This window comes from Actinia tenebrosa, unplaced genomic scaffold (genome assembly GCF_029948245.1).
Source record: "Actinia tenebrosa isolate PJP-AT-01 unplaced genomic scaffold, QUT_ActTen_1.0 PGA_scaffold1__47_contigs__length_23844297, whole genome shotgun sequence".
NCBI lineage: Eukaryota > Metazoa > Cnidaria > Anthozoa > Actiniaria > Actiniidae > Actinia > Actinia tenebrosa.
Genome location: NW_028292578.1, coordinates 7,260,311 through 7,287,822, shown reverse-complemented (window position 1 = coordinate 7,287,822; position 27,512 = coordinate 7,260,311). Strand labels below are relative to the sequence as shown.

Here is a 27,512-nt window from a genome sequence, read left to right as displayed (position 1 = left end):
ACCCAGACCTTCTTGTCGCACGTGGAGCAAGATGGCGGACGACTTATTGTGACATCAAAAAAGAGTCCAAAATGGGGAAAAAAGCCAAGACCGGGAAAGGAAGGAAGGATAGATTTTACCACTTAGCAAAAGAAACAGGTAAGACGACTTTTCTTGCATGATGTTTATTATATTTGTGAAGGAAAACTTAGAAATTTTGGTTTATTTCTTCAGGTTACAGGGCTCGTTCGGCCTTTAAGTTGATTCAACTGAACCGCAAATTTAATTTCCTACAAAGTTCTCGCTGTTTGATCGATCTGTGTGCTGCACCAGGAGGATGGTTAGTTATTATATTATAGTTCTTGCTAAATATGATCGAAGTTCGTTATCTCAAAACAGTATTTCCGAAGATCACAAGATGCAATTGAGGAAACTGAACACTGACCTTGATCTTGTATTGATCTGAAAATCGTCTTACAATTTCTTTTATAGGCTTCAAGTAGCTTCAAATTTTATGCCTGTATCAAGTCTTATTATAGGTAATTGTAATAGTTTTTCTTCCATATTGGTTGTTACTAATCAGCTGATTAAATCTCTTGAATCCCCTGATAGGTTAAACCTGCTAGTAGAGCCTATTTTCCTTTTGTTTTGGTAGAGTGAGAAAAATAGACTCTGCTGATGTAGAATGTTATACTTGTGGAGCCTGCGTGATTTTGACAGCCAGCACTCTTGTCAAACAACGTTTGGCGCCACTGTGTTGCATTAATGCTCATGCGCACTCCATATACAGGGTTAAAAACCGGTTTTAAAACTGCCGTGGACGACAGTGTATCAAAGGAAGTGCTCTACATAGGCAGAGTCTCCCTCCTCCTGCCTAAAAGAAGGGATAGAAAGAGGAGAGACTCTGCTAGCAGGGAACTGATAGGCAAACACTCTTAAATTTGATTCTCCCAATAGAGACTTTTCACTCTCACAAACTACCACTATATTGATAGCAGCAATCAATCTATTATGTATCGTATAAAAGAGACAAATTGCTCTCAATGGTGAGACAAATGGATAAGTATTAATTATTATCAAAAAGTAGCCATTTTCTTATAACCCCAACCTCACTCCCCTTCCTGAGCTTTCTACTTTAGGCAAAGAGTCACTTATCTTCTTGCTATCATGGGAATGTATGATAATTATAGTATAGTAAAATGTAATAATTTGGTTTATTTGAAGGTGTTGATCTTGTTCCAATAAAGGCAATCAAAAATGTTATAACCTTCCAAGATGACATTACCACAGAAAGCTGTAAACAGGTATGGAGAATATGTGCTGTATCATACCACTGTACCACTCATTTGAAAATTAATATAGATGTAATAATGTCTAATTGCCCTCACATTTTAAAGTTTTTCCCCTTTTTTATAGCAATTAAAGAAAGAGCTCAAGACATGGAAAGCTGACTGTGTGCTTAACGATGGTGCACCTAACGTTGGTGCAGCATGGGTTCAAGATGCTTTTTCACAATGTATGAGACATCCTAACCAACTCTTATACCAACAATTGATTATTAAACAAGATTTTATATGCCTGTCAGGGCTTAAAATAATTGTCGCACACTGGAATTTGTCTGGTGAAATCTTTGCCTTGCTGGTCATTTTGACCAGTTATGTTGAGCCAGAAACTAGGTATGACCAAGCTAAAACTAATATAGCTTGTCGTCATGACTGGTGACTTACCCGTCCTGGGAAAAATTCACAGTATAGATGTACTGCACCATGCTGTGGAACTTGATGCTGCCATGTCTGAACATTCAGATTAGATGTACAGTGATCTTGTACTTGTCTTACGTTCTTTCGTGACTCAGCGGATTGACCTGCATTTTTTCCATGATGTTTTACAGTTTTAAAAAATGTACTCTTCTGTAATTTTTGATGGTTTTCTTCCAAGTAATTGATCAGAAATGTTATTTATTTACAGCTGAACTAACCCTCAGTGCTCTGAAGCTGGCAACAGACCATCTTAGAGAAGGAGGATGGTTCATTACCAAGGTGGGTTTAAAAATTTCTTTCATCTGTTTAATAGCAAGCTGGATTTTATTCATTTTTATATCTTACCATCTTTGATCTCAGTATGCCATTTTCATTATTAATGATACCTACATGTATAATTTTTGGGAAATTAGTTTTTCATTATGTAAGTGCAATAAATATGTAGTTGCTGTCGCTAGGATAGCTGTAATATATATACAGTCTTCCATCTACTTGTAGAGTTGGTGGTATTTATTACATTAATAGACTCATCATTTATATTTATTTTGTTTAAATGACTAATATCATTGTTTTTGATAGGTTTTTAGGTCAAAAGATTATCAGTCATTACTCTGGGTTTTTCAACAACTTTTTAAGAAAGTCCATTCCACCAAACCTCAAGTAAGAATATATCATTTTATTACACTCGTGATATAATACAGTATATACCTATAGATATGTGTAATACTGTCAACATTTTGTGGCTCTATTGTACATGTAAAATAGTCTCTATGCCACCATTTATGTCAAGCCCTCTACCTTTGAAAAATGAACATCCACAGTGCATTGCTATTCCTATTCTTAATAACACAGGCTTCAAGAAATGAATCAGCAGAAATATTTGTAGTTTGTGAGGTGAGTTTAGCTTTGTACATCATGTATGTTTCTTTAAAAAATCTTATGTGTATCTTGAACCCCACCTAGGTGTATAGAATAGACTGTGAAAGACCTTTTTTGCTTTACAAAATCAAGTGGCTATTAAGTTATTAACTTTTTATGTCATTCATCCATTTCAGGGATACTTGGCACCGCATAAGATCGACCCCAAAATGCTTGATCCAAGACATGTGTTTAAAGAAGTACAAGAAGAAAACAACAAGAAAATTAGCATCCTTCAACCAGAGGTACAATAAACTTTTTATCTAATTGCAATTATTAATAAAACAGCTGTTAACAAATGAAATACTCAGACTGTGCAATTAGGGATATGTTAACATAATGAGCTGTGAATCAAACTATAGCTATGTGCTCATGTTGTCTTCCTTCCTCTTCCTTCATTCCTTCCTCTTCCTTCCTTCCTTAATTCCTTCCTTCCTTTTTTTCATTATTTATTTATTCATTCATCCATTCTTTCGTTTGTTTGTTTATTTATTTATTTATTATTTATTTTAGAAAAAGAAAAAAGCAGAAGGTTACAGAGAAGGAGACACACTCTTCAACACATTAAAAGTGTCAGAATTCATCCAGAGTACTTCACCCTTACAGTTGCTGCCAGATATCAATGAGGTGAACTTATATACATTTTGAAAAGTAGAGAATATTGAAATATGAATATACAAAAACTAGCTTTGCCACGACAGTCATCTTTATAGGTGGTTATCACAAGCATGTCCAAAGCATCATGCTTCTAAAAAATCCTGGGCTTAAACCGCGAAAGTTACTTTTGCTACACAACAAATGGTTAATGATTATTGTTTGGTTGCTGTTTCTTTTTCAGATTGTTTTTGATGACAAAAATATTTTAAACCACAAGCTTACCACAGAAGAAATCGAAATGTGTTGCAAAGATATTAGAGTACTTGGAAGATCAGATATCAAGTAAGAAATAGTGCTATAGGTCAATCAATAAAAACATGTGCTTTCCAATGTTAAGCCTGCATATAAGTCATTCATATAAAAAATCCCCTTAAATTTGAGGCTTTAACCAGGATATACTCTGGTGAGCCAGCTGATCCAAGGAAAAATATCATCCAACAAGAATCAAGAAAATTTTCAAAACTGAGGTGTCTTCTTTACTCTTCAAATTATGGATGTCCAGACCACCAAATGAAAAAAAAAAAATGTTGCTATTAAGTGCTTGACACATTAATAAATTAGTTTACCAAACAGACCTTGTTTGTCTTAATGTTTAGGGCAAACAATAATGGTTGCTCAATATAAATGGTCGGACAATGCAATTTGATTTATTGATGTTGTAATTTTGTATTTTCACAGAAATCTTGTTTTATGGCAAAAGCTTTTAAGGAAAGAACTTTATCCAAAAACCGCTGATAAAAGGTAAATATTGGTGAATGACAAATCGGTAAATATTTAAAAGTGTGTTAAATATTTATCTTCTTTATTATTATAGTGCAGATGGTGACGATAAGGATGAGGAAGAAACGGAAGAGGTATTTATGCAGTATCTTTGATCGGATCAAAACATTCTGGATGCTGAGAGAACATGAGAAAATCTGACTGGTTTCCAGCTTCTCAAGTGTTTCTTGTTATCCCCAAGTTTTAATCTGCAGAGTATCAATCACTGAAAACTGTCTTATACAACTTCTTTATAGAATAACAAGCACACAAATTAAGGGAAAATAATAAAAATACTGCTCTCAAATCAGAGTGATGCACAGAAAAAATAATGAGAGTGTTTGATAATCTTTTCAAACATGGTAACTTATTGACCAATCAGAACACATTCTCTCTTCAAACATGGTTTTTTGACCAATCAGAACACATTCTCTCTTCATACATGGTTTTTGACCAATCAGAAGACATTAATTTTTATAAATAATCTTTTTAATGTTTTGAATCATAATCTGTTCTTATTATTAAACTGTGGTACTCTACATTGCATAAATCTTTAATCAATTGGATTTGTCATGAAATTTCAAAATCTTTTACTAACAGGAAGCAATTGAAAAAACTATTTTATCTCTGAAAGAAGAAGAAAGTGCAGAAATAAAAAGGTGAGAAATTGTTTTTTGGTTTTTATCAAGAAATTAGGTAGACAGGAATAGTTAGATACACACAACCATCACCATTAAGCCACCAACACTCAGAATGGCGTGGTGTGGTGTGGTAATTTAATCTAATATGATGTCATTGAACCTACACATTATATTTTGTATTTTCTGTGGTGTTGGATAAAAATTAATAGTTATACAATGCTTTGTCGTGGCATACCATGGAATATCCCACTTGTCACTTGTTTATAATAGTTAAATAGAATGCTTTCTTGTGATACACCATGGAATATCCCACTTGTCATTTGTATATAATGGTTATACAATGCATGGTACACTACTCAAAAGCACTGTGGAATATTGAACTAGCATGTATTATTGTTAAAGGAAAAAAAGAAGAGTCTTGCAACAGAGACAAAAGCTTCGAGATAAGATGGAGTTAAAAATGGTTTTGCCAGGAGATACAAAAGAAATTGAGGATGATGCAGAAATATTCTCCTTAGCTAACATAAGAACAAAAAAGGTACATGTATTCTAAAACTTAGAAAACTTTTTTTTGTAAAAATTCAGATATACTGGCTAGCCACCAATTCCACCTTAGATCCAACCTTTTCTGATCTAACTATAATTATTGTCCTATTTGATTGTCTTGTTTTACCATCAGCATATTGATGAAATCGATGATATTGGTGCCGATGTCATGGATGATGGGGCTATTGGTAAAGATGACAGTGGAGATGAAGAAATAGAACTTGAAGAGACTGACAGTGAAAAAGATGAAGAAGTGGATTCTGAGAATGAAGGAGAAGATGATGAGAATGATGAAGAAGAGGAAGAAAACAAGAGTCATGCACCAGGGTATTGTATAGGCCTATCTTTGTTTACATTTTTTCCTCATTAGCGTAAAAAAATTTCAAGCTACGAGCAAACCGACTCCAGAAATAGAAAGAGAATGTCTTATTTACTATTTACTGAAAATTTGGCCTATAAATGTAAAAATAATAAACATATGCTACAATATTTTTTTGTAACCTGAGACCCCAGAAATGAGAGAGAGACAATTTACTACCACTAAACCACCCATAATTCCCTTAAGCAATGGTATATACATTTTGTTTCATTGACGATTTGCTAAATCACTGACTGTGGTAATAATAGTGTAACAGGTTCATCACTGTATTCAGTTAACTTATCAAAATTTTTATAGTCATAGTTTAGTAAATGAGGAGAAAAATCCACTGGTTGTCGACCTTGAAACTGATGTTCCTGCCAAAGAAAAAGCAGATATGTGGTTCAAAAAGGTAACTTGATGAAGGAAGGAATATTCACAACAAGGCATCTTGACCTAACAGGCTGTAGACCTTGAGGAATTCCGCCCATTCAAATTATAGAAATATTATTTGACTTCTAGACCTTGGGGAATTCCATCCATTCAAATTATAGAAATATAATTTGACTTCTAGACCTTTGGGGAAAAGGTCTTGTTTACTCCTGACAATGAAATAAGACTACTGTGAATGATGAGACATTATTCTCTCGATCAACCATGAAGGATCGAAATACAATTGTCTGAACTGATCACAGTAAAATACAGACCACTAATGAACAGTGTTCTAGTGGTGACATGTGGTTAACTTGTTGTGATGGTCGACTTGAATCCTTACAGGATGTGTTCAAAGGGATAGAAGATGAAGAAGATGAAGATGTGGAGATCAGCCAGATGCTGGAAAATTACAAGAAAGAGGGAGGAAAGTTATTGGGTGAAGGTAAATGGACAATGAACTGAATAAATGGATGGATGAACAAGTGAATGAATGGATGGATGAATGACCAAGTGAATGAATGGATGGATGATTAGATGAACAAGTGAATGAATGGATGGATGATTAAATGAACAAGTGAATGAATGAATGACCAAGTGAATGAATGGATGGATAAATGAAAGAAAGACCAATGATTAGATAAAAGAACAAATGAATGAATGGATGCTTGGATATGCCAGAATGAAAGAATAAAAGGGAAAGAAGGGGATTGAATATTGCTGGTTATTTAACACTGCGGTGAACTATCTGTCTGTAATACTTTTATTACCAAGAATCTTTTTTCTGAATATTAGAAATCTTTTTTCACTTTATTTCATTTCATCTTGTAAAACTATATTGTTATCCTGTTTCTTTAGATGATGTAGATTCTACTGCTAAAAACAAGACTTCGAAAAGCACAGAAATTCCAACTAAAAAGCTAAAACTGAGTGATGACCAGGATGATGATGATGACACAAGTGATTCCAGTGATTCAGACAGTGATTATGATATGGAACAAGAACAAGATGACAAGAAAGATGAAGATTTTGAGGTTGTCCCTAAAGAATCCCTGAGTAAGCAGAGTGACACTTTACAATGATTTAACACTTCAAATAAACAGTGTTTAACATACCTGTGACCCTCATTGACTTGTTTCTTAGGTTCCTATGCCAAGAAGTTGACACCAGAGGGCCTAGCTCTTGGAGCACAGATGGCTTTGTCAAGGAAAAGAAAAAGAGACATTATTGATGACTCTTTCCACAGGTTAGTAATCAGTGACTCATGAATATTAATTAGTAGTAACTATGGTGACATTAGAACAAATAATATAGCTGGGGCTCACATTTCAACTTTTAATGACAGACCAAATTGGAATTTAGTTGAGGATATTTATGGAGGGAGGAAAATCTGAGAAGCCTGATAAAAACCCTCAAAGCACAAAAGAGAACCAACAAACAACTCTACTCACATAAGGCACTGAGTCCAGGAATGGAACCTGGCTCGCATTTGTGAGAAGCAGGCCATTAGTGGCACATATCACCCATGTTTTCCTAAAAATCCTTGGATGATGAGAATTTTTACTCCTGATCAAATGTGGAGGATAAAATGAAACTACAATTCTCTGATACAGGCTTTGATTGATGGGCTTAAAACTAGCTGTATATTACTTATTCATTGACGTTTTTACTAACTAATATTTTTATTCAGATGGACCTTTAATGATCCTGACCTGCCGTCATGGTTTGCTGAAGACGAAGCTAAAGTTTACCAGAGAACTCTACCTGTGACTAAAGAAGAAGTGAGGGAATATCAAGCAAGAATGAAGGAAATCAATGCAAGACCAATCAAGAAGATTGCCGAAGCCAAAGGCCGCAAGAAAAGAAAGGTATGATACAATGAAGGGGGTGGCAGCCATGATGGAGTGTAGGATATCATCATACATAGCTACCATTAAGTTGGTATGTGTGCTGTTCGCAAAACAAGGGATGTATAGTTTTTATGAGTATTCCATGGTCTTATGTAGCCTTAGTTTTAAATATTATTTCAACAGGGGGTGGGGTGGGGGTGGGGGAGAGATGAAGGAGGAGGTAAAATGTATTCTGTCAGCTTCTATTAGTAGAAGTTGAACTTCATTTGAAATACCAAAAGACATAATGACTTTCACCAATTTTTGGAAAATTTATATTATTTTCTGGATTTGACGTCAGGAAATGAGAAGGATGGAAAGAGCAAGAAAGAAAGCTGAAACAATCTGTGAAGCACCAGATGTAGCACCACAAGAGAAGCTAAGACAAATACAGAGGTAAGTACTGTATATACACCATTTTTTGACAAGTTTTACACTTAAAAAACCTTACGATAACCAAGGAAATTGTGAACGGATTTCGTGAGGAAGCTGTGAAGTATGCAGGATGTCTTGAATCAATGAATAAGTGATATTCGTTGTGGTGGAATGTTTACCCATTTACAAGTCCACATGTCACTCCTTAGAGAATAAGATTCTTTGTTTGAGTCGTACCCATATTAATGTGTCTTTTCAAAGGCAACCGTTAAACAAAGAAACAAAACTCTAGGGAATAACACATGGTCGAAACCCTAGAATCATAGCAGCCATGCATTATGTATCTAACAGAAGAAGCATACCACCAACTTGGTATTCGGAAAAGGAAGTCGCAGTGAATAAACAAGACTGATTCTCACTGATGAATATCTTTTTTCTAGTTTATACAAGAAAGCATCGGTTGACAAGAAGAAGAAGGAGATATCTTATGTTGTCACCAAGAAGCACCAAGGTTCGTTTGATATATTAAGGTGTTTTTTCTCATTTCTTCATAAACTGTACTCACTTGGTTTAAGGCTTCCGAAAACCTTTCTTATAGTCGTGCCAGGTTGACCGAAATTCAATTGAATGAAACCACCAACTACTTCAAACAAGTATTGGTCGACGTCGGGCAGAAACATGCATTTTTTCTATTTCTTTTTCTGCACTTTTTAAACTTCAGATTTTATTGCTACTCCCAAACAGCCTCTGGGCTGATCTAAGTCAGGGCACAGCTAACTCACAGATTGAACCCTGAAACAACCTCTGGGTTGATCTAAGTCAGTGCACGGCTACAGTAACTCACAGATCAAAGTGAAATTTAGTGTGCTGGGTTTTGTGCAGGGAGGAAAACTGTAGAACCTAGAAAAAACTTCGAAGAAGCCGGTGAGTAAATTTTAAATTGTCTCCACAGCTGCAAAGAAAATGAGAAGACCGGCTGGTGTTAAAGGACCTTTCAAGGTGGTTGACCCGCGATTAAAGAAAGACATGAGAGCGAAGAAAATGATGGATAAAAAGAAAAACAAAAAAACTGGTAAAGGAAGAAGATGAATATGTATCCATCAAACTTGAAAATACCCCTAATATTAATCATTTTAAAGCCAGTAAGACATGTTTACAGATGAAAGAGAATAAAGAAACGAAAAGACAAGACAATGTTAGTAGGGTACTGTCAAGAAACCCGATAAAAAGTATTAAAATTCAATAGTACAAAATGTAAAAAAAATGTCTTGTATTCTGTTGCTTTATAGTACTATTTATATGTCTATAGCATAAATCAGGAAACTCTTGAACCACTTGACCTGCATTAAGCTGTCACCAAATGCTTTTACATTATCAATCATATTAAATGTAAGATTACGGATAAAACGCGTAGTTTTTAAAAAACATGACGTTTCGACTATAACTAGTGATACAGGGCCGTAACTAGAACTTTTACAGGCAGGGTGCACATCGAATAAAATCGGACCATTGATCGTTTCTTTTAAGAAAGCAGAACCAAAAATAAGGGAGATGGATGAGCGGACCTTAAGCTTTTATGGGAGGGGGGCACGTGCACCCTGTGCTCCCCCCTAATTACGGCCCTGTGATAGCCTTCATCAGAATGATGATGAATATATGTGAAGCGCGTGTATGTGTACAAAGCGTGGGAAGAGGCAATGAAACGATGAACGAACCATATTCGTATTTCATGGGTAAGTGTTCCGTAAGGCAGGCAAAGGATTAAGGCATTAAGGCAGGTAAAGATTTTGTTTTTGAGAAGACCAATAACTTGTCAGAATCGAAACAAAAAACTGTTATCTTAAAAATAATAAAATTAATAAAATTTCAAACCTTCGTCTTACTTCGCGTGCTACTAAACTACTGAAGACTTTCCCAATGCATATTGCTTTACAATAAAACTAGTGTGTAAACTAGACTTGTGGCAAGCTAGTCTTTTTTCTGCAGACTCTACAATACACTAGTAATCTCTTCTGGCTTGTCATTCTCTTCTTCACTCAAACGACTGTTCGTGATGACATCATTTGCCTCAGGTTTTGGTCTTGCACAGCATGGCAGACTGTAGTCCTCTTTGGCTCGTTCTTCCTCTTCCACTGTCTGATGCATGGTAGAGTTTAATGTCTCTGGTAACCAGAGAGCAGAGATGGATGTTGTTACTGCCACTACGCCAAAGATTGTCAATGGAAGTGTTACTGAAAGTCCTGGCAGTTGAGCCTAAAAAAAACCCGAAAAAATCACTACTGCCACTAAATCTAAACTAAATCTAATCCACTAAAAAGCTGAGACAATCAGCATTTTTGGCATCGGCTTGTCGTTCCATGTTTGCCGAGAAACCAATCAACAATTTAGTTTCTTGAGAGGTTCATAGTACGATCACTTCACTCTCTAAAGAGAAAATAATCATTTTTATATCAGTTTTCAAAATCATTTTACGCCCCGCGCGCCCCAGGTCTAGCAGTATGTGGAATATCAATAAGATATAGCTATACTTACAATCATGCCCACGTAAGGCGCGAGTATCGCCCCAACACGACCAATAGTGTACCCTGTACCTACGGCTGTAGATCTAAAATAAGAGAAATATCACTGACTGATCGAGCATCGGGTCAGTTTTAGAGAACGCCTTCAGCTTTTTCCCGGTCTTACTCAGTAAAAAGGGTAGTAATCGAATGGCAACCCCTGCTTTCTCAGGTCTTCAACTACTGAAGGGGAGAGGTATGAACTTATTAATGAATATTAATTGTAACTCTTAGTTACCTGAGTACAGTAGGAAACAGTTCTGTACCGATAAGAAAAATAGTGATCCACAGCCCTGCAGCAGTTGTTGTACTCGCAACAAAGATCCAAGTCCTCGTCAACGAATTGTCTGTTCGAGATAAAACACTTATCTTAAAGAATCACAGCGCAAGCAAGAGTGTAAGGCTCAGTTCAAACGTCAAACTTCACATGAGCCGAACCTAATTGAAACAATGGATAACGAGGCGGTGTTTTTTGATGTCATTAGGTTCAGCTCATGTGAAGTTCGACGTTTGACATGAGCCAAAAAAACTCTCCGTTACTATGACGGTGACATATCCTCAGCATTTCGTTTGGATTATCAAAATTATTACGCCTTGTGATCGTTCCGCGTATCGTGCCGCGCCGTACGAAATATTCGACCCACAGACTCGATGATCGTAACACTACTTACCATTAGGCACAGCAAGCGTGACCAGAAACAGCAGTCCTGTAATGAGCAATATGCCAGAATGGGTCAAGCGACGACCAAATCTACAACAAAAACCCAAATAACGGATCTAGAAATAACTAAGTTTTTTTGCGCTCGGAGCGTAAGAAGCAATAAATATCTGTTAGTAAAGTTTTTTTACCTTTTTGCGCAAATCGTTGTAATTATCACCGAGATTGGTTGGAGAGAATTGATGATGACAAAATTAAGGTAGATGTTGCCAGACAAATCATCGATGTATAGCAACAACGCGTTAGTAAGGAAACTGATCGAGAACCTGTAAATAAATATATATTTATAAAATAAATGTTATGAATACCGTATTCTGATTGGATCGGAGCGCGTGCTTTATAAGAGCACACAGCACGCGCGCTTACTTTCTATTTTGTCATAATTCGTATCCAAAATAACAGGTTATTCTATAAAAAAAATAACTTGCTGCGCTGTGTAGTTTTAAAGCACTTGGGAATCAGCAGAATAATCGAGAAGTGTTGAGAAGCAATACGCTACGCGTCGTACACTTTTTTCGTGTTCGATTTTTTCGCGCGTTTTCTATTTCTTCAGTAAAAGAAGATTTATTTGAGCTGTGTCGATTCTTTACCAGTTGATTACAAGAATAATACTTCGTCTTCTCAACTTTGGAGTCCGCATAAGATCTAATGGAGTGTAGATTTTTTCATCTTTGATTTTTTCAGTCGCAAACTGTGCATTCTTGATATCCTCTAAGGCTTGTTTCAGTTGTCCTGGTTCTGTTTTTGTTACGGATGAGTCTCTACACTTACTGAGAATCTTGAGAGCCTCGTCCAGCCGATTTTGGCTCAGAAGCCATCGAGGTGACTCTGGATAGATTCTGAAAGATATTATGAAATAAGAAAACGTTACGCCAAAAGATCCAAATGACCCCTTCACAGTTCCCTGTGCCATCTTGAAACGTAGTCGTGCCAGTGCATCGAAGCGAGGACAACGGTGAGCTTGCAATGATAGAGAAATGCGAATAATTGTCCAAGGTGTTAAATAAGGTCTCTAAGATCACCGCATCTACAAAACTAATCACCCCACTCCATGCACTCTGCTACCCATACCTCCTCGCGTTTTTGTTCCCGAGGAGCTCTGAGTTCATCAGTGAACGTATCGTCTCGTTATATCCTTCAATCTCGCCCCAAGAGTCGATATGAAAAATTTCATTGTTACTGCGCATGCTCGACGGAAAACTTGTGCAATAACCAATAACAGATCTGGAGACGAGATTAATTTTCCTGCTGTTATTTCGAATATGCGCAGAACAATTTCTGTAGTTCCACGGCGCTGACCAGCATGAATGAACGAAGGCTCATGAAGAACGATTTTTAGTTACCTTATGAAAGCGAAAAGCAGTAACCCAGGCAGACTCGTTATTAAAACCACAGGCCTCCAGTCGGGTATAAAATAAGCAACAAAGCACATAATGAAGTAGCCGAGCCCAAAGTACACTTGGAAGACACCGCTTACCATAGTACGGTATTTTGGGCCCAACAGCTCTAACACGAACGTGAAGTGAGACGTTTGATTTCCACAGGCTCCAAAACCCATGAGAAAACGAAGAAAACCATGAAGAGAAATACAGTCAGCAAACACGGAGACAGAGGCTGAGATTATCTGAAAAACATAGTTGCACAGCATTATTAAGTTCTAATTTAAAAAATGAATGGGTAGATGGATGGAAGGGTGAGATGGAATGGGATAGTTCCGATAGCATGGATAAAATGGGAGGATGGGAAAATGAAAAGATGGATGGCAAGATGTCAGGATGGGATGGGATTTGATAGAATGGGTGGGCCGGGAGTCAATTAGAGTGGAATCAGCAATCCTTGGATTGAATTACATGGAATAGATGGATGTGATGGAATCAGGAATGGATAAAACCCAGGCTTGAATGGAATGAGATTGATGGAACAAAGTGGATGGATTGAATGGATCCAAATAGATGAATGGTTAAATGAATTATTCGTGTTTTTAGTTACCAGAATAGCAACGAAGATAAAAGTACTCTTTCTCCTTCCAAAAGAATCAGAAATCATGCCAGCAGCAGACCCTCCTGCCAGCATACCAGCGAAGAAACATGCTTGGAGGGTGGCAGCTATGTATGCCTTGTCACAGATCAGGTTCCACTACACATCGCCAAAAAAAAAAGACAAAATATACATTAGGTCTAACGTGTTCTTGTAGTCTTGTAGGTCCGTGTCACAATTTTATATTTGACTGCTTCTTCAAAGTTAAAAGATCCATTTAGATCCTAGCTTAATATCGGACTTAGTAGTTCAACTTCATGGATAATAAGAGCTGGCGGTTGAAAGACTACTATTATGATTTGACTTTCGTACGAAATAACATGCCGAAATTGGGTCTTATTCTTTCCCCCGTCTGTACTAGTTTATCACAAGTCATTCACATCACTCACCTCAGACACAATACTTCTGAAGGGCCCATCAAAGACGTAACTAGTGCAGTTATCGCAGCATTTATTGGGTGGACAGAATGACGCGGTAGAATTGTCTGACTGGCAATGAAAGTTAGGTGTTCCATATACAAACAACAAAGCAGCAAACTGACAGGACGTTAGCATTACCAGCGCACATGACGAAAAGAAAAGGGTTTTTTGATATCTACCGAGAGGCGAGACCAAGGTAGGGAAAAGGTCATCGTACTCTTTAAATTTTTCTTCTGGCGCGTCGTTACGACTTGAACTGCTGTCTTTCATGCTCGATGATCTCCCAGTCCCTGGGAATCAAAAGTAAACAATTCCTGGGATGTGATAATGTGCAATATTAAATATTTCAAATCCGCTCCGACGCCCAATGAATGGCTGTGGCTACCGTTTTTTATATGGTACAGACTCACTTAAAAAGCTAGTCTTGCCGTGACTGATATTATTACATAGATACAATGACATCAGGGATCAAGGTTTCATTTGAAGTTTTTTCCTTGATTGTGTTACCCCGCGAGCAGAGGTTCTTTTCTGACCCTCCGTGGGCTGTAAGTAAAGTGAAGAATGCACAACTTTAACAATACAAACACTTTGAAATTCCACGGACCTTCACTGGAACACTTGAATATTCTACACGAAAAATCGAGGCTAACCCTGAGCAACAGAGAACTCGAAACTGGAGTATTGCGCAGAGAAGGATTAGGATCGAGTAGGGCAGGAATAAGAAACATGCAAGGGAATGGTTTGACAATTCTTGAGATTTATGCTCCTCAATTCTTTAGTTCAGATGTGGACGTGTATACATGATATCCAATATTCCCGCCTCACATAAAATACATCATAAGAGATGCTAAGTCAAGCTTGTTGTTTATTCAGGACCAAAGATCGTCACCGCTCAAAGTCGGCCAAAGTACCTCTATATGAGTTAAAGCGAAATCGTTCCTACGAAGAATGCTATCATTTGAGGAGCACAATTTTTATCTGGGGAGGGGGAAGGGGGCTTAAATGAAAATTAGGTTGTTTAGCATTGATTGTTGTATACGCTAGCATAGCAAATGTTATAGCTACTTCTACTAAGTAATTATTATTTTTGAATATAAGAAGTTAGTTTTATAATTGTGATTCTAATAGTTTTAGCATCATTACAAGCGGTAAAATCATTCTCAAAAAGTGGGGGAGGGGGTGGGCTATAGCCCCCTAGTTTCCTTGGCTCCTACGTCTCATAAAGCTTAATAAACTGATCATGCTAATAAAGATGAAGTTTTTTTCTTACCTTGCAAAATTCTTATTTCAAGAGATGAAAAATGGACTGTACTTCTTCAGACCGCAAACAACAGACTTGTGAAAAACAGAAAAAAAAGAATTCATGTTGATTAAGGATTTTTTCGTCCAATCAAAACACTCGTTTGAACCATAATATATGCGTAATGGCGGGAAGAACTTACATGGTAATTTATTGGATAACTTCCTCGGAAACAAATTACCGGTAAATACGAATGGGGAACTCCACCGTCAACTGTATTAACATCGTTTTATCTGTCACTTAGATAACATGTTTTATTTCACCCTTGAGAAGAGAGCGCACTTCATTTCTCTAAAATTTACAAGTGCAAAGCATTAGTTACAGTTTCAAAGCAATGGAACACGATGTTATATCGACACAGCAGGGACCGGCGAAATTGTGTAAGGTAACACAAGACACGCAAAATTCCCAGCTCCCCACTCTCGAGTCCGTAGTTGTATCCGATGCATCTTCATTATTACGTATACTTACGAGTAACAATCAAGTTTTAAGGTCCTGTTAAGCTGGACCTTTTTGTGCCCCTTCTGTCATCCAGAGAATCAAAGGCACTGCTGATCCTCTTCATCCTTAATGAATCTCTCTAGTTTGATAACACCTTCCTCCCCACCCACCCCTCAATAAAACATAACGATCTGAATACCTACGTATCATGTGACCGGATGTGTAGCGCGTACACGGCAGGAATGTTGATGCCTTAAACAGCAAACGAGCGGGACTATTACCCTGATGATGCTCCCGCTCACCTTGAACGTTTACTTTGGTTGAACATTGGGGGGACGGATCATGATACAGGACATTGTGCGTTAAGGGAGGGGAGGGAGAAGAAGTCAGTTGAAATTAATTCTGGATTCTGATTGGCTAAACGAAGTTACGTCAGTGGAGAATGGAAACTGGTCTGGAAAACATCAGCGAGCCTCTCAACGAGTAACAACGACGACAACCACCACAAAAACAACAGCAGCAGCAACATAACAACAGCAACAACTGTAGCAACTAAGAAAAGGAATGAGCGTGAAATGTTTGGTTTAAACAAAATTAGTGTTAAAACTTTGCAAAGTAACGGTCTACTAATTGCAACCTTAAAATATTGTGCCATAAAATATTACAAAATACATCATGTGTGAAGAAAAAATCTTTTGAGTTTTTCTAGGATAAATATGCTTCCATACTCGTCAGATTCTTATCTTAAACGTTATGTAACATCATTGCAATGTTTTAATCACCGTAACATTAAAATACCAGACAGAAAATCATGTAATAAACGCCCGATAAGCGAGACTCTTCAAGATGTACCCAACCGGAAAATTAGCTAAATTGGATAAATTCCATAAGGGTAACGAAATCAATGAATATCTTAAATGTAAAGGCAAGAGAAGCAGGGATTTTTCTTTTCTTGTGAAGTGAAGTCCGAAGATCAGCCACAACATTTATAAGCCAAGTATTACATCACAAAACTTTCTCGGTATTTTTAATTTACTCCTCTAAGATTTCAACCGTTAAACAAAAATCATTGACAATAGCATTGATTTCCTTTTTAAGGACACTATTCAAAGAATTACGGTTCCGTTATTGTTGGAATTCCAAGATCGCTATTATCTAATCTATAGTTATTCAATCATTAGTCTATTTGACAATCGATCAAAGGTTGAAGTTTACTCGTTCTTGGCACAGTCATTTGGCGAGACATTGGACATGGTCACGTCTTATATTCAGCTCTTCGTAGGTTTTCTGGAAGCTTAAAACTGCGTAAGAAACCTTTCTACATTTGTTCGAGAGCTATGGGACTGTCAGGAAAAAGCTTGTTCAGGAGAAGAAATCGAAAGACCAAAAAGAAGCTTGCAGAATCGCAATCTTTGCTGGACAGTCTTACAGTTCAGATAGAAGAAACTGAAAATCGAGAAGCCCAAATACGTTTACAACTTTCTGAAAAGAAGCAACGTTTGCAGAACATTTTAGAATCGAAGAAAGCGCTTCTTGAACGCGTTAACGAGGCTAAAGAGAAGCTTGAAAGGGTCGTTCAGTTGAATACACAAACTGAAGCTAAACTAGAAGAAAGGAGGCATCAACGACAGGTAGATTTTGAGGTATGCGTGAAACTTGAAAAATTTCACCAAGAACTGCCCGTAACTGTGTGGAATCTGCAAGCTCAGATCTGTAAAGCTTTTCGCTTGATTGAGAACACGAAACATAATATCTTAACTGCTTCTCTTAAGCAAGAGAACTGCAAAGAAAAAATAGAGATGAAGAGAGAAGAACTTATGAGAAATCGCATCAAAGTCAAAGCAACGAAGGATAAGATATCAAAGACGAAATGTCAGATCCAAAAGATGTGTCAGACAAAACGAATCCAAGATTTTCACAAGAAATGCATGGAAACCCTTGTATTATATGTGATGCAAATGAACCTTAGAGCTGCTAACAGCAGGATAAAGATGGTTGAAAGACGAGAAAGACACTTGCAGAAAATGCTGAATGGAATATCAAGCGAGGCAGACATGTATGTATGTCTTACGAATGAACTTAGAAAAAAACAATTTCAAGCGCGGCCGATCAAAGTGAGCAAAAAAACCTCCTTGATTGATGTTGGCGTTGTTTGAAGTGTCAAAATCGGCTCCAAAAATTATCAATATTATTGGATGTGTTACATCTAAAACTTAATTTGATATTTTCTAGAGGATTTATTTATTTTGCCTATACGAGCAGTTCAATGTTTACGGGTATCATCTATTTCAAATATATAATACTTATAAATATTATTCTGTATACACGATAATAATAATAATAATCTCAGACATATGCTTATAAATATTATTCTGTATATACGATATTTAAGATAACACAAATACCATAAAAATTACGATTTTCTTTCCCTCGGGGCCTTTTAAAATCCTTATTGATTGATAAAGTTCAGATATCGCGTGACTTGTGGTACTAATAGACATACGATGGCAAGCAAGGTCACGCATTGTCAACTAGTCAAGGTCACGCAATCACAATCATTTCGACATTTTCCAATAACTCGTAGCAATGTAACACTCTTACGTAAATGAAAACGCATTTCAAATTTGTAAATGTATATCTTTAAAAATTTCTATTGACAGGGTAGATCAACTAGTGTAAAAATTATATAACTGTCTATTGAAATGTATATTGAATGTAAGTAACTGGTATTTACTGGCTATTGCAATGTTTATCACAAAGAATAAATAGATTATTGGTTAACAAACGACCAACACGAGTGACAAGTTCATCATAATTGGAGTAATAAGCAAAATGGAGTTTTCATTTGCAACATTTGTACTTCATTGATCAGATATGAAAACGGTTGTAAATGCTTCCTACTTCTAACCAACAGCTGTACTTTATTATTACAGTATATAGATATTCAAAACCTTTAGATTTTAGTTACTCGTTTGGACCTTCCATGGTGAACATATTACATTCAACATTCCAGGTCAGATTGCTTCAGCTCTTGAGCAGTACATGTAATCTTTTAAAATAACTTTAGAAGCTTTCTGGGAGTCAAATGGTATACCACCACAAGAGCTTACTCCATTGGAGAGGATAATTTGGATAACTATTATCCAAATCATCCTCTCCAATGGAGTGGGCCCATGTGGTGGTAGACCCTTCGACTCCCAGAAAGCTCTTAAAGGACAACTGACCCCAAAAATTGCCGTTTTTCATATAAAACTACAACGTACATAGATCACATAAATTCAACTTTGAACTCTGATACAGCTTCTATGTCGCCGAAAAGAAATAATCAATTCGCGAAAAATAGCAATAGAAGAGCGCCATATTTGAGCCCGCAATAAATTACCGCATTAATGCCGTGACGTCACAACGTGAAGCTTGCATTCCAAACTTGTTGAGTTTGTATATTTCGAGTGCTAGTCGATCTTTTAATAGTCTAAGTTAGAGTAAGTTTCTTAATCCAGATGGTCCATTGTTGTGTGCCAGAATGCACCAACCATTCTTCCAAAACTGAGTCTGTTAGCTACCACAAAATTCCTAACAAAATAGCTCTTCAGAAGGCATGGATAGCGCGGATAAAGAGAGAGAACCTGCCGCCTTTGAAGAACTGCTACGTTTGCAGCGATCACTTCGAGGATTCATGCTTTGAAGTGGATCTGATGGAGCAGTTAACCGGGATAAAAAGGAAGAGGAGATTAAAGAGCGATGCTGTTCCGTCAGTATTCAATTTTTGCAAGCCAGCTAAAAGAAGAGCTACATCAGAGAACCGGCTCAAACGCAAACAAAACGAAGAGGTGAGATAACATGTCATTTATACATAACATAGTTTACATTGTTTTTCGAAATAATCACTCATGAAAAAGACTTATTAATGCATACCGAAGCGAGTCATCAATCATTAGCTATTTATGCTTTCATAGATGAAATGTTGCTTAAAATCATAAGTATAGCTAGTAATATTTGATCGATACTTGAAATTTTCAAAATGGTTATTTGCACGTGTTTAGTTTACATTTGATATCTATTCGTAAACCATAACAATGTTGCCGTAATATTCCAAATTTGCTTGGATAAATGACCACGGAAGAATAATTTATAGCATTGTTGGTTAATATGTTTATTTTGTATTATTTAAGGTAAAGTAGGCCTCGAAGAATGGTTTATAGTATTGTTGAAAACATTGTTTATTTTTGTATTTTCAAAGAATGTGGAGCAGCTATGTGCCACAATAAATCCCTCGTGTGAAGATCCACCAAGTATGGAAACACCAGAGTTCTCTCCTGAACCACTTTGTAAGGAGATTGGTGTTCAGTGTTGCCTTGGTTGTAGATATGTTGTAACATCCACTGTATCAACTCAGACAGAGCCTGGATACTATAAAGATGCCGACACAACAACAGTTTACAATCCCTCCCCTTCACCAAACATCAGTAGAGATGAAATACTCAGTGTGAGCTTCCACGACCACAGCTACAGTACTAGCTATCACCCCTCACCAGTAAAGTCAATGCCAACAGTGTCTCCACAAAAGTCAGAAAAGTCTTTGTTTTCAGAGGAAGAGGGACTCCCACTAAGTGACGATGATCATGGTTTCATTGTTTCATCACAAGAGACAGTTTCAACAGCGGACAGTGAATTAGAGCCAGAAAACAAAGACTGCAATAAAACTCTTGAAAACCATATCAAAGAACCTAAATATTTGGTATTTAACTCTTGTTTGCAGCAGTTATTCAAGTTTTGTAGAAGCTGTGGAGCACCTGTCGCTGATGTCAACTTTGTATGTCAAGGCAGCCTACTTATTGTGACAACTATATGTATGAAACATCATGCTTTGACATGGTACTCACAGCCAATGTTAAATCGCTTAGCTATTGGGAACTTGTTGATTTCCTCATCACTATTATTTACTGGTAATACTTTTACCAGACTTCAAAACTTTGCATCCTGTCTTGGCCTAAAATTTCTGAGTGAGAGGGTCTTTTACAGACATCAGGAACGTTACCTATTTCCTGTTGTTAATGATGCTTGGAAGAGAGAGGAGGCTGCTGTAATTGAAGAGCTGTCAAATAAGGACATAGTAAATCTCAATGGTGATGGCCGAAGTGACAGTCCTGGCCATAGTGCTAAATATGGCACATATACTATGATGGAGACAAGCACAGGGAAAATTGCCACCTTCAGCATTGTTCAAGTCTCTGAAGTAACCAGCTCCAATGCTATGGAGAAAGAGGGGTTTCTAAGGTGTTTGAACACTTTAGAAGACACGGTCAGTATAAAATGTATCACAACTGACAGACACACATCCATCACCAGCACTATGGCAAAAGATTTTAGCCACATCAAACACCAGTATGATGTGTGGCATCTTTCCAAGTCAATTGTAAAAAAGCTGAACAAGAAAGCAAAATTGAAGAAAAACCAAGAGCTGGCACCCTGGATACAATCCATTTCAAACCATCTTTGGTGGTGTGCTGCTACATGTAATGGGGATGTACAACTTTTGAGAGAGTAGTGGAAATCTGTTGTTCACCATTGCGTGAACAAGCATTCCTGGAAGGATGCAGAGGTATTCAAAAAGTGTGCCCATCCTCCCCTAACCCGCAGACAAGTGCGCACCACACACTGGATCAAGCCGGGGTCACCAGCTCATGTGGCCCTAGAAGAGGTTGTCCTTCAACCAAAGTTACTTAATGACTTGGCAAGATTGACCGACTTTTGTCACACAGGAGGGCTTGAAGTTTATCATTCGATGATGCTGAAGTATTGCTCAAAAAGAGAGCACTTCTCTTACAAGGGAATGGTTGCTCGTACTCAACTTGCTGCCATTGACAACAATTTCAATACAGCTAGAATTCAAGCAATTGTTCAAAAAGGCCCAAGGAGTGGAGAAGCTCGTTATCGCAAGTGCTTCCCTAAGATGCACAAGCGCTGGGTTGTTAAGCCAGTCTTACAAAGAAAAAGCTATGCTTTCCTCCCTGAGCTACAACTGAAAGTACTTGAAATTTGTGAGGGTGGCATGGAGGCTGCAGGGGTTGACCCAATTGAAGAGGTTGAATTACCAAGAAACATTGCTAGTGTTCCTGCCCCAGACAAACAGGAATTGATTGAACGACACCGGTCAAGATTTTCTAGGTAATTAATTTAAATGGAATGTAGTAGAGACTAAAAACACTAAAATGTGTAGTGTTAAGTGATGCTAATTCTAACCATTTCCTATTTTTAATTAACACTATTTAGTAGAAAATAATGCAAAGCATCATTGGCACTCTTTTAGTGATTGTACTCTAGTGAATAGCTGTTTTGAAAGAACTGTCAAGTAAGCCTGTCGTCCCAATCCCCCTCATCTTTGAACAGTTGTGTTCATTACTGGTAATAATTACAATGCTTCTACAAATGGGAAGGTACATGACAGACCCAAGTAAAACTGCTATAAACAAAATATGTAATTAATGTGAAGGGGACCTGATTAAAGTGGTAGATAAGTTTGCAGTTTTTAGATGTTCAGATGAAAATTTTATTAAAATATCATTACCACTTAGGAAACGATTGACTTTTAAATGAAATCTTAAAAGAGGTCTTTTCTTTAACTATCTACGCTCCATTATATATGGGGTCTCTCCCAGTATGAATGTAGTATAGAAAAAATTCCAGCTGAATAGTGACTTTCGCTTTCACTCATGGGAATCAAGATGTTCATTCATTTGCTCTCAGTGAATTAATCAGCACATGATTACTGAGCTGCAAAGGGCCTATTTGCCTGGAAAAAAAATATATGAGCCATAAATGGCTGACAAGCCTGGATGCCAAGATTTCCTAGTGCCAATTTGTCTGACAATGAGACTAGTCAGTACCGAGATTCTAAGATGGGGTGGGATTCTATCACCAAGAGAATATTTTTTTCATTTAGCACAATTTTTGAATCCATTATAGCATGCTACTTCAAGGCAAATTCTTTATAAACAATACTGACTAGCCTTGTTTTCAGACAAATTGGTGCCCAGGAAATATTGGTTATCCATGTCTAGTATAACTGCAAAATTTGCTTGGTTAGCTCATGATTTTGTCCACTAGTGCTTTGTACACTAGGTTCTCTATTCAGCTGGATATTTTGTCTAGGTGTAGTTGTTTTTAAATAATAAAATATGCAAAACCTAGAAAACATTTATATAAACAACTTTCTATATGTACTTCATCTAAAAATAAATTCATGACTAATCTTATACATTTTGGTCTCAGCCTTTCCATGTTTTCCTTTTCAATTTATCAATTCAGAAATCCTGATAGAAAAAAATCCACTCTGTGTATATGAAATGAAGTAAGGAATAAATAAAATGTATATAATAACTCCATGTAACTTTAGGCCAAGCTAATCATCTGCATAGTGAAAACCTTCAAATTCAAAGTCCTCCTCTAGTCCAGGGGGAGGGAAGTGTGCTCTGATGCACATGACAGCACAAGAGGGCAGAACAACCCGAACTTCCTTTCCAAGAACTCCCCAGCACCATCTTGCTAGTTGCCTATATGCAATGTGTCTGTACTGCTTGTGCTCTGGGCCTTCATACGCATTACTGTACTGCTGTTTGTACTGAGCCCATGCGGTTCGAAGAACATACTTATTGGCACAAACAGGTAAGAATCCAGGATGTTGAGTAATGCATGGTGGTGGTTCATCAGCATCTCCATCTTCAACAACAGACTGGCATGTTGCAACCACTTTTTCGATTTCTTGGCAACAAATGCATTCAGATATTGAATCCATAATTTGGCAGCTACCACAGGTACACCTATTTAACAGAAATAAAACAATTCTTAGTATCTTTGAACATTATCAACGATTGTCCCAAGTGAGAATATACATACACAACTTGTGACACAACTATATCCCTGTATCTATATCCTGCAGTATATAACTTATTGACTATCAAGCGATGTTTTTAAACATGTTTTTAATTAAAATTGTGAAAGTTGGTATTGCTTTTGGTCGCAAACTGGATTCATGCATACCAATATCTAAAGAACATATTGCAAGAACACGAGTGGCAAGATACGATTTTATATAAAATGGATATGTAGTTCAGTTTTGTGATAAGACAGAAGTACGACTTACCAATCTGAATTTGTAAGTCGATTGTTCTCTTGTTCATCGTCTTCAATAATGTCACTGTCAGATCCTTCTCTGAACTCTTCATCTGAGGAGATTTCTATTTCTGGTTCAAACTGATACGGCCGTAAACCAAATTCGTCGTCCATTCCGAAAAATTCTTGAGCGAAATCGTCTCCCGAGCTGTCCGAGCCTTCGGAAGAAGAATTAGATTCTGACATGCCTTTAATTTGATGACCAAGTTGTATTTTTTGAGTAAAAAGTATAAGAAACTGAGGAAGAAGTCAGGCAAACAACTGGAAGCTTGAACTCTTGTGACGTTGTGACGTCATTACGCTATTTTTCTGAGCCCGCGATAAAAGCGCAAGATGGCGGCCACCAGAGCGATATATGCGATGTTTTCAAAAAATTGTTTTAGAAAAATGGATGCTCTATCCCCTTTAAAAACTGGATTTTTGGACTTCTCAAATGATGTAGTTCCTCTTAAAAATGGGTCATTTTGGAGGGTCAGTTGTCCTTTAAAGTTCTAAAATATACCCCCTCAAAAACTACTTCAAATAATTCCTCCTCAGCCATGCCATCATCATCCTATCATGTCTAAGTGATGTATAGGACTGAGACCAGGGCCTTAACTCAGCCATGTAAAAAAACACATTTAAAATATGGAAGTTTTAATTTTTGCTTTAGCATTTTTACGTGCAAAGCAGCAAATCCCCTGGATTGGCTGCAAAGCAATAACATACCATAAATACTTGACCAATATGTATATTTCTTTGGGATGCCAAATTCAAGTGCAAATGGACAGTAGGTGCTCTCTTATGCGACCCCTTCATCTACTGTTTCTTACTAACAACTAAATACCTGTCTTCTCCCAAGCCATGTGAACGATGTTTTAGTCCATATTTTTTACAAAGACTGTGCACTTCTGCTCTATCCTCTTTTGAAAGTTCAGAAGAAAACTTCATGTCAGTATCAGTACTATTTAAAAAATCTATTAAAACCTTGTTGATTGTGCCACGATGAAGATCCTGTGCTTGCAATGTTCCAAGACCTTTCTTACCATCCGCTTCCAATACTAGGATTGGTTCCGCTATACCCTGACATTCTTTACCTTAAACAGAAAATAAAAACATAAAATTAGGAATTGAGTGAATTTAGAGTGAGTGAAGGATTTTGCAAATCAATGACCCGCCTCATATGATGCACAGATTATTATTGACATGCCCAACCAACCCTTTCCCCCTTTTTTTCCCGGGGGAGGGGGGGAAGGGAAGGGAAGAAAAGCAGATTAGGAAAATAAAGTAACTGGTTACCAACATTGACTTACCAACACCACCTACACCCTTCCAACCCATTTTCCTTAGTAACTGGTTACCAACATTGCTCTCTGGTATGCTCGGGGCTTCTTCATAAGCTTTTTTAGTGAGTTCACTCCTTGACACCGTTGTAGCTGCTTCATGATCAATTTTTCTTTTCTGGACAACTCTTTGACAGGGTTTTAGTACCTCTAATGCATTGTCAGCAGCAACTTTTTTCGCATCTTTCTTATTTATCGCTTCTCCATTTGCAATATGTTTATCTTCGATCACTACCGCAAATCGATACTCTCCTGAGGCCATCGGCAACTCCTCAAATGAAAGACTCTTTTTAGACTTCTGACAGCTTTCAAATAATATAGATATAGAGTTCCGCGAAGTATCGTCACTCGGTGGTTCATAAATTACTAAATTCTCGATAATTTGTGCCTTTTTAAAAGTAATTTCGTTAAAGCGTTTTGGAACAAAAATCGGAGCTTTTCGTTCTAAATCTGTGACCAATTGTTCCACCTCTTTTGGGTATCTACAACCAAGAAACTTCATATTTAACCAGACCATTGAAAGCCCTGCTAATCTATCTGACTCAAAATGATCTTTCCATGTCTCTACAAACTGTAATCTTGCTTTTTGTTGATCCTCTGTTTCCCATGAAAAGCTCTCCTCTTCCGCCATCTTGTTTTTTTTGGTGATCGTAACACGCGCTATTACATAACACCGCTGGGGTCAAGAACGCGGGAGCAAGTATGCTCAAGAAAAAATGGCGAAAATTTTGTGCAGATTTAAACTTTCCATGCAGTTTTTATGTGGTAAAAGAAACAGTTTGGAATTATATCCTATACGGCAATTATATTTGTCAACACAGCAATATCCTCGCGGTAGTTTTTCGGTTTTAAGCCAAAACTGGAGGCGCTGGAGGAGTCTGAATGAAGCACCTCGGTTTTGCAAGTGGCTTGGGAGTTCCTCAAAAACCCCGCTAAAAATTCATCCACAAGTTCGGAATTATTCACAAAAACCAGACCATATTAGCCAAGGCCCAGATTCTATTCACATTAGTGCTGCAAGTGTCGTTCAAAGGCTTCATGAACTAGAGGAAAGGATGCGTGTAAAGGGTTATAATGTGCTACGTTGGGGCTTGGCTGCCATTGCTGTCTTGTTAGCAACGGTTTATCTCTTTAGGGAAGAAGTACGGGAAAATGTCGCAGATGAAGTTGCAGGTGTAGCAAGCCGATCTTTAGGTATAGAAGTTACATGAATATATTACATAAATAATAATATCAATATTATTGTTTAAGAACAAGTTTACTGTATATTATGCTTTTCTCTAATCAGCGATTATTGGATGAGGTTGAGTTGTCTGTATGTTTTCAGCCAATCACAATATTGGCATTCTGAGTAAAATTTATAGTAATAATACTAATCAGGTATTGAAGTAGGCTTATCAAGTATGCGTCAGCCATTTGAAACCCCTTCTAGAGTTTGAGGACATTGAATTGAGATAAAATGGGAATGGAATTAATGAAAATGAAACTATGGACATGAAATGAAATGACAAATGTATCTTAAAGCCTCTACTTATACCTACACAGGGCCATAACCAGGGGGAGCACAGGGTCAGGGCTGTCAACTCTCCCGGATAAACCGGGAGTCTCCAGATTTTGGACCGTGTCTCCTGGTCTCCAGATTAGAGTATCAAATCTCCCGGATAATCCCCGAAGCTGACCATTTCTTGTCTTATGAGACTAGACTTTCACAGCCATAAAATTCCAATTATTTCATGTTGTTTGTGTTATTTTACATCGCTAACAAAATCAAAACGTTCCTCATAAACTGTTCTTGCAAGCAGGCCATTGTAATATAAGCGATAATCTGATTAGTCAGAAATAAACCAATCACATCAAATGTTACAAAGTGGAAGACGTCTTTTCGCGAGCTTTTTGACGCGCTGTGACGTCATGTCCCTTTCCTATCAATTCTCCAGATTTGAATATCTTGAGGGTTGACAGCCCTGCAGGGTGCACGTGCACCCCCCCCCCCCCCCCCATAAAAGCTTAAGGTCCGCTCATCTATCTCCTTTTGCATTAAAATTGCATGTAAATGTTTTTTGATTAAATGAAAACCACTTTCCATCTGCATATTATAGCATTTTTTAAGAACCACTCACCCATTATTCCTTTTTTTTTTTTTTTTGGTTCTGCAAATCATTGCCTGTGCACCTCCCCTGCAAGATCCCTGGTAACGTCCCTGCTTTACATGCTTTATATTTTATACACAG

The 27,512-nt window shown here is 37.3% G+C and overlaps 6 protein-coding genes across 6 annotated transcripts in view; 3 read left to right on the top strand and 3 right to left on the bottom strand.

Annotated features, from left to right (window-relative positions):
* The first annotated feature begins 22 nt into the window (after positions 1-22).
* Positions 23-10,196, top strand: LOC116296213 (pre-rRNA 2'-O-ribose RNA methyltransferase FTSJ3). Its single transcript, XM_089033116.1, has 24 exons — positions 23-138; positions 214-319; positions 472-518; positions 1,204-1,283; positions 1,396-1,495; positions 1,948-2,018; positions 2,319-2,399; positions 2,592-2,633; positions 2,795-2,902; positions 3,171-3,284; positions 3,496-3,596; positions 3,993-4,055; positions 4,129-4,168; positions 4,674-4,732; positions 5,117-5,252; positions 5,394-5,587; positions 5,937-6,030; positions 6,396-6,495; positions 6,909-7,106; positions 7,194-7,296; positions 7,741-7,918; positions 8,241-8,335; positions 8,755-8,825; positions 9,267-10,196. The coding sequence occupies exons 1-24, from the start codon at positions 72-74 to the stop codon at positions 9,401-9,403; spliced, it is 2,385 nt and encodes a 794-aa protein (XP_088889242.1). The 5' UTR covers positions 23-71; the 3' UTR covers positions 9,404-10,196.
* On the bottom strand, positions 9,570-15,622 carry LOC116296212 (organic cation transporter protein). The gene is made up of 11 exons (XM_031704204.2): positions 15,489-15,622; positions 15,317-15,381; positions 14,017-14,336; positions 13,580-13,726; positions 12,934-13,214; positions 12,181-12,429; positions 11,722-11,856; positions 11,544-11,623; positions 11,111-11,219; positions 10,847-10,919; positions 9,570-10,567 (listed from the first exon to the last, which is right to left on the bottom strand). Exons 3-11 carry the CDS (start codon positions 14,314-14,316, stop codon positions 10,304-10,306), a joined length of 1,638 nt encoding a protein of 545 aa, XP_031560064.2. The 5' UTR covers positions 14,317-14,336; positions 15,317-15,381; positions 15,489-15,622; the 3' UTR covers positions 9,570-10,303.
* A 3,628-nt stretch (positions 15,623-19,250) lies between these two features.
* LOC148909793 (uncharacterized) lies at positions 19,251-22,366 on the top strand. The gene is made up of 2 exons (XM_089032159.1): positions 19,251-19,617; positions 20,028-22,366. The coding sequence occupies exons 1-2, from the start codon at positions 19,288-19,290 to the stop codon at positions 21,333-21,335; spliced, it is 1,638 nt and encodes a 545-aa protein (XP_088888285.1). The 5' UTR covers positions 19,251-19,287; the 3' UTR covers positions 21,336-22,366.
* Positions 22,314-24,430, bottom strand: LOC148909792 (uncharacterized). Its single transcript, XM_089032160.1, has 2 exons — positions 23,931-24,430; positions 22,314-23,607 (listed from the first exon to the last, which is right to left on the bottom strand). The coding sequence occupies exons 1-2, from the start codon at positions 24,143-24,145 to the stop codon at positions 23,190-23,192; spliced, it is 633 nt and encodes a 210-aa protein (XP_088888286.1). The 5' UTR covers positions 24,146-24,430; the 3' UTR covers positions 22,314-23,189.
* Positions 24,431-24,578: 148 nt separating this feature from the next.
* Positions 24,579-25,912, bottom strand: LOC116296220 (NF-kappa-B-repressing factor-like). The gene is made up of 2 exons (XM_031704216.2): positions 25,252-25,912; positions 24,579-25,035 (listed from the first exon to the last, which is right to left on the bottom strand). Exons 1-2 carry the CDS (start codon positions 25,910-25,912, stop codon positions 24,758-24,760), a joined length of 939 nt encoding a protein of 312 aa, XP_031560076.2. The 3' UTR covers positions 24,579-24,757.
* A 71-nt stretch (positions 25,913-25,983) lies between these two features.
* Positions 25,984-27,512, top strand: part of LOC116296203 (uncharacterized) — a 2,425-nt gene continuing 896 nt past the window's right edge. Inside the window, exon 1 of the mRNA XM_031704192.2 lies at positions 25,984-26,475. Coding sequence (XP_031560052.2) covers positions 25,998-26,475 — 478 coding nt within the window. The 5' untranslated portion in view covers positions 25,984-25,997. The remainder of the gene's footprint in view (positions 26,476-27,512) is intronic.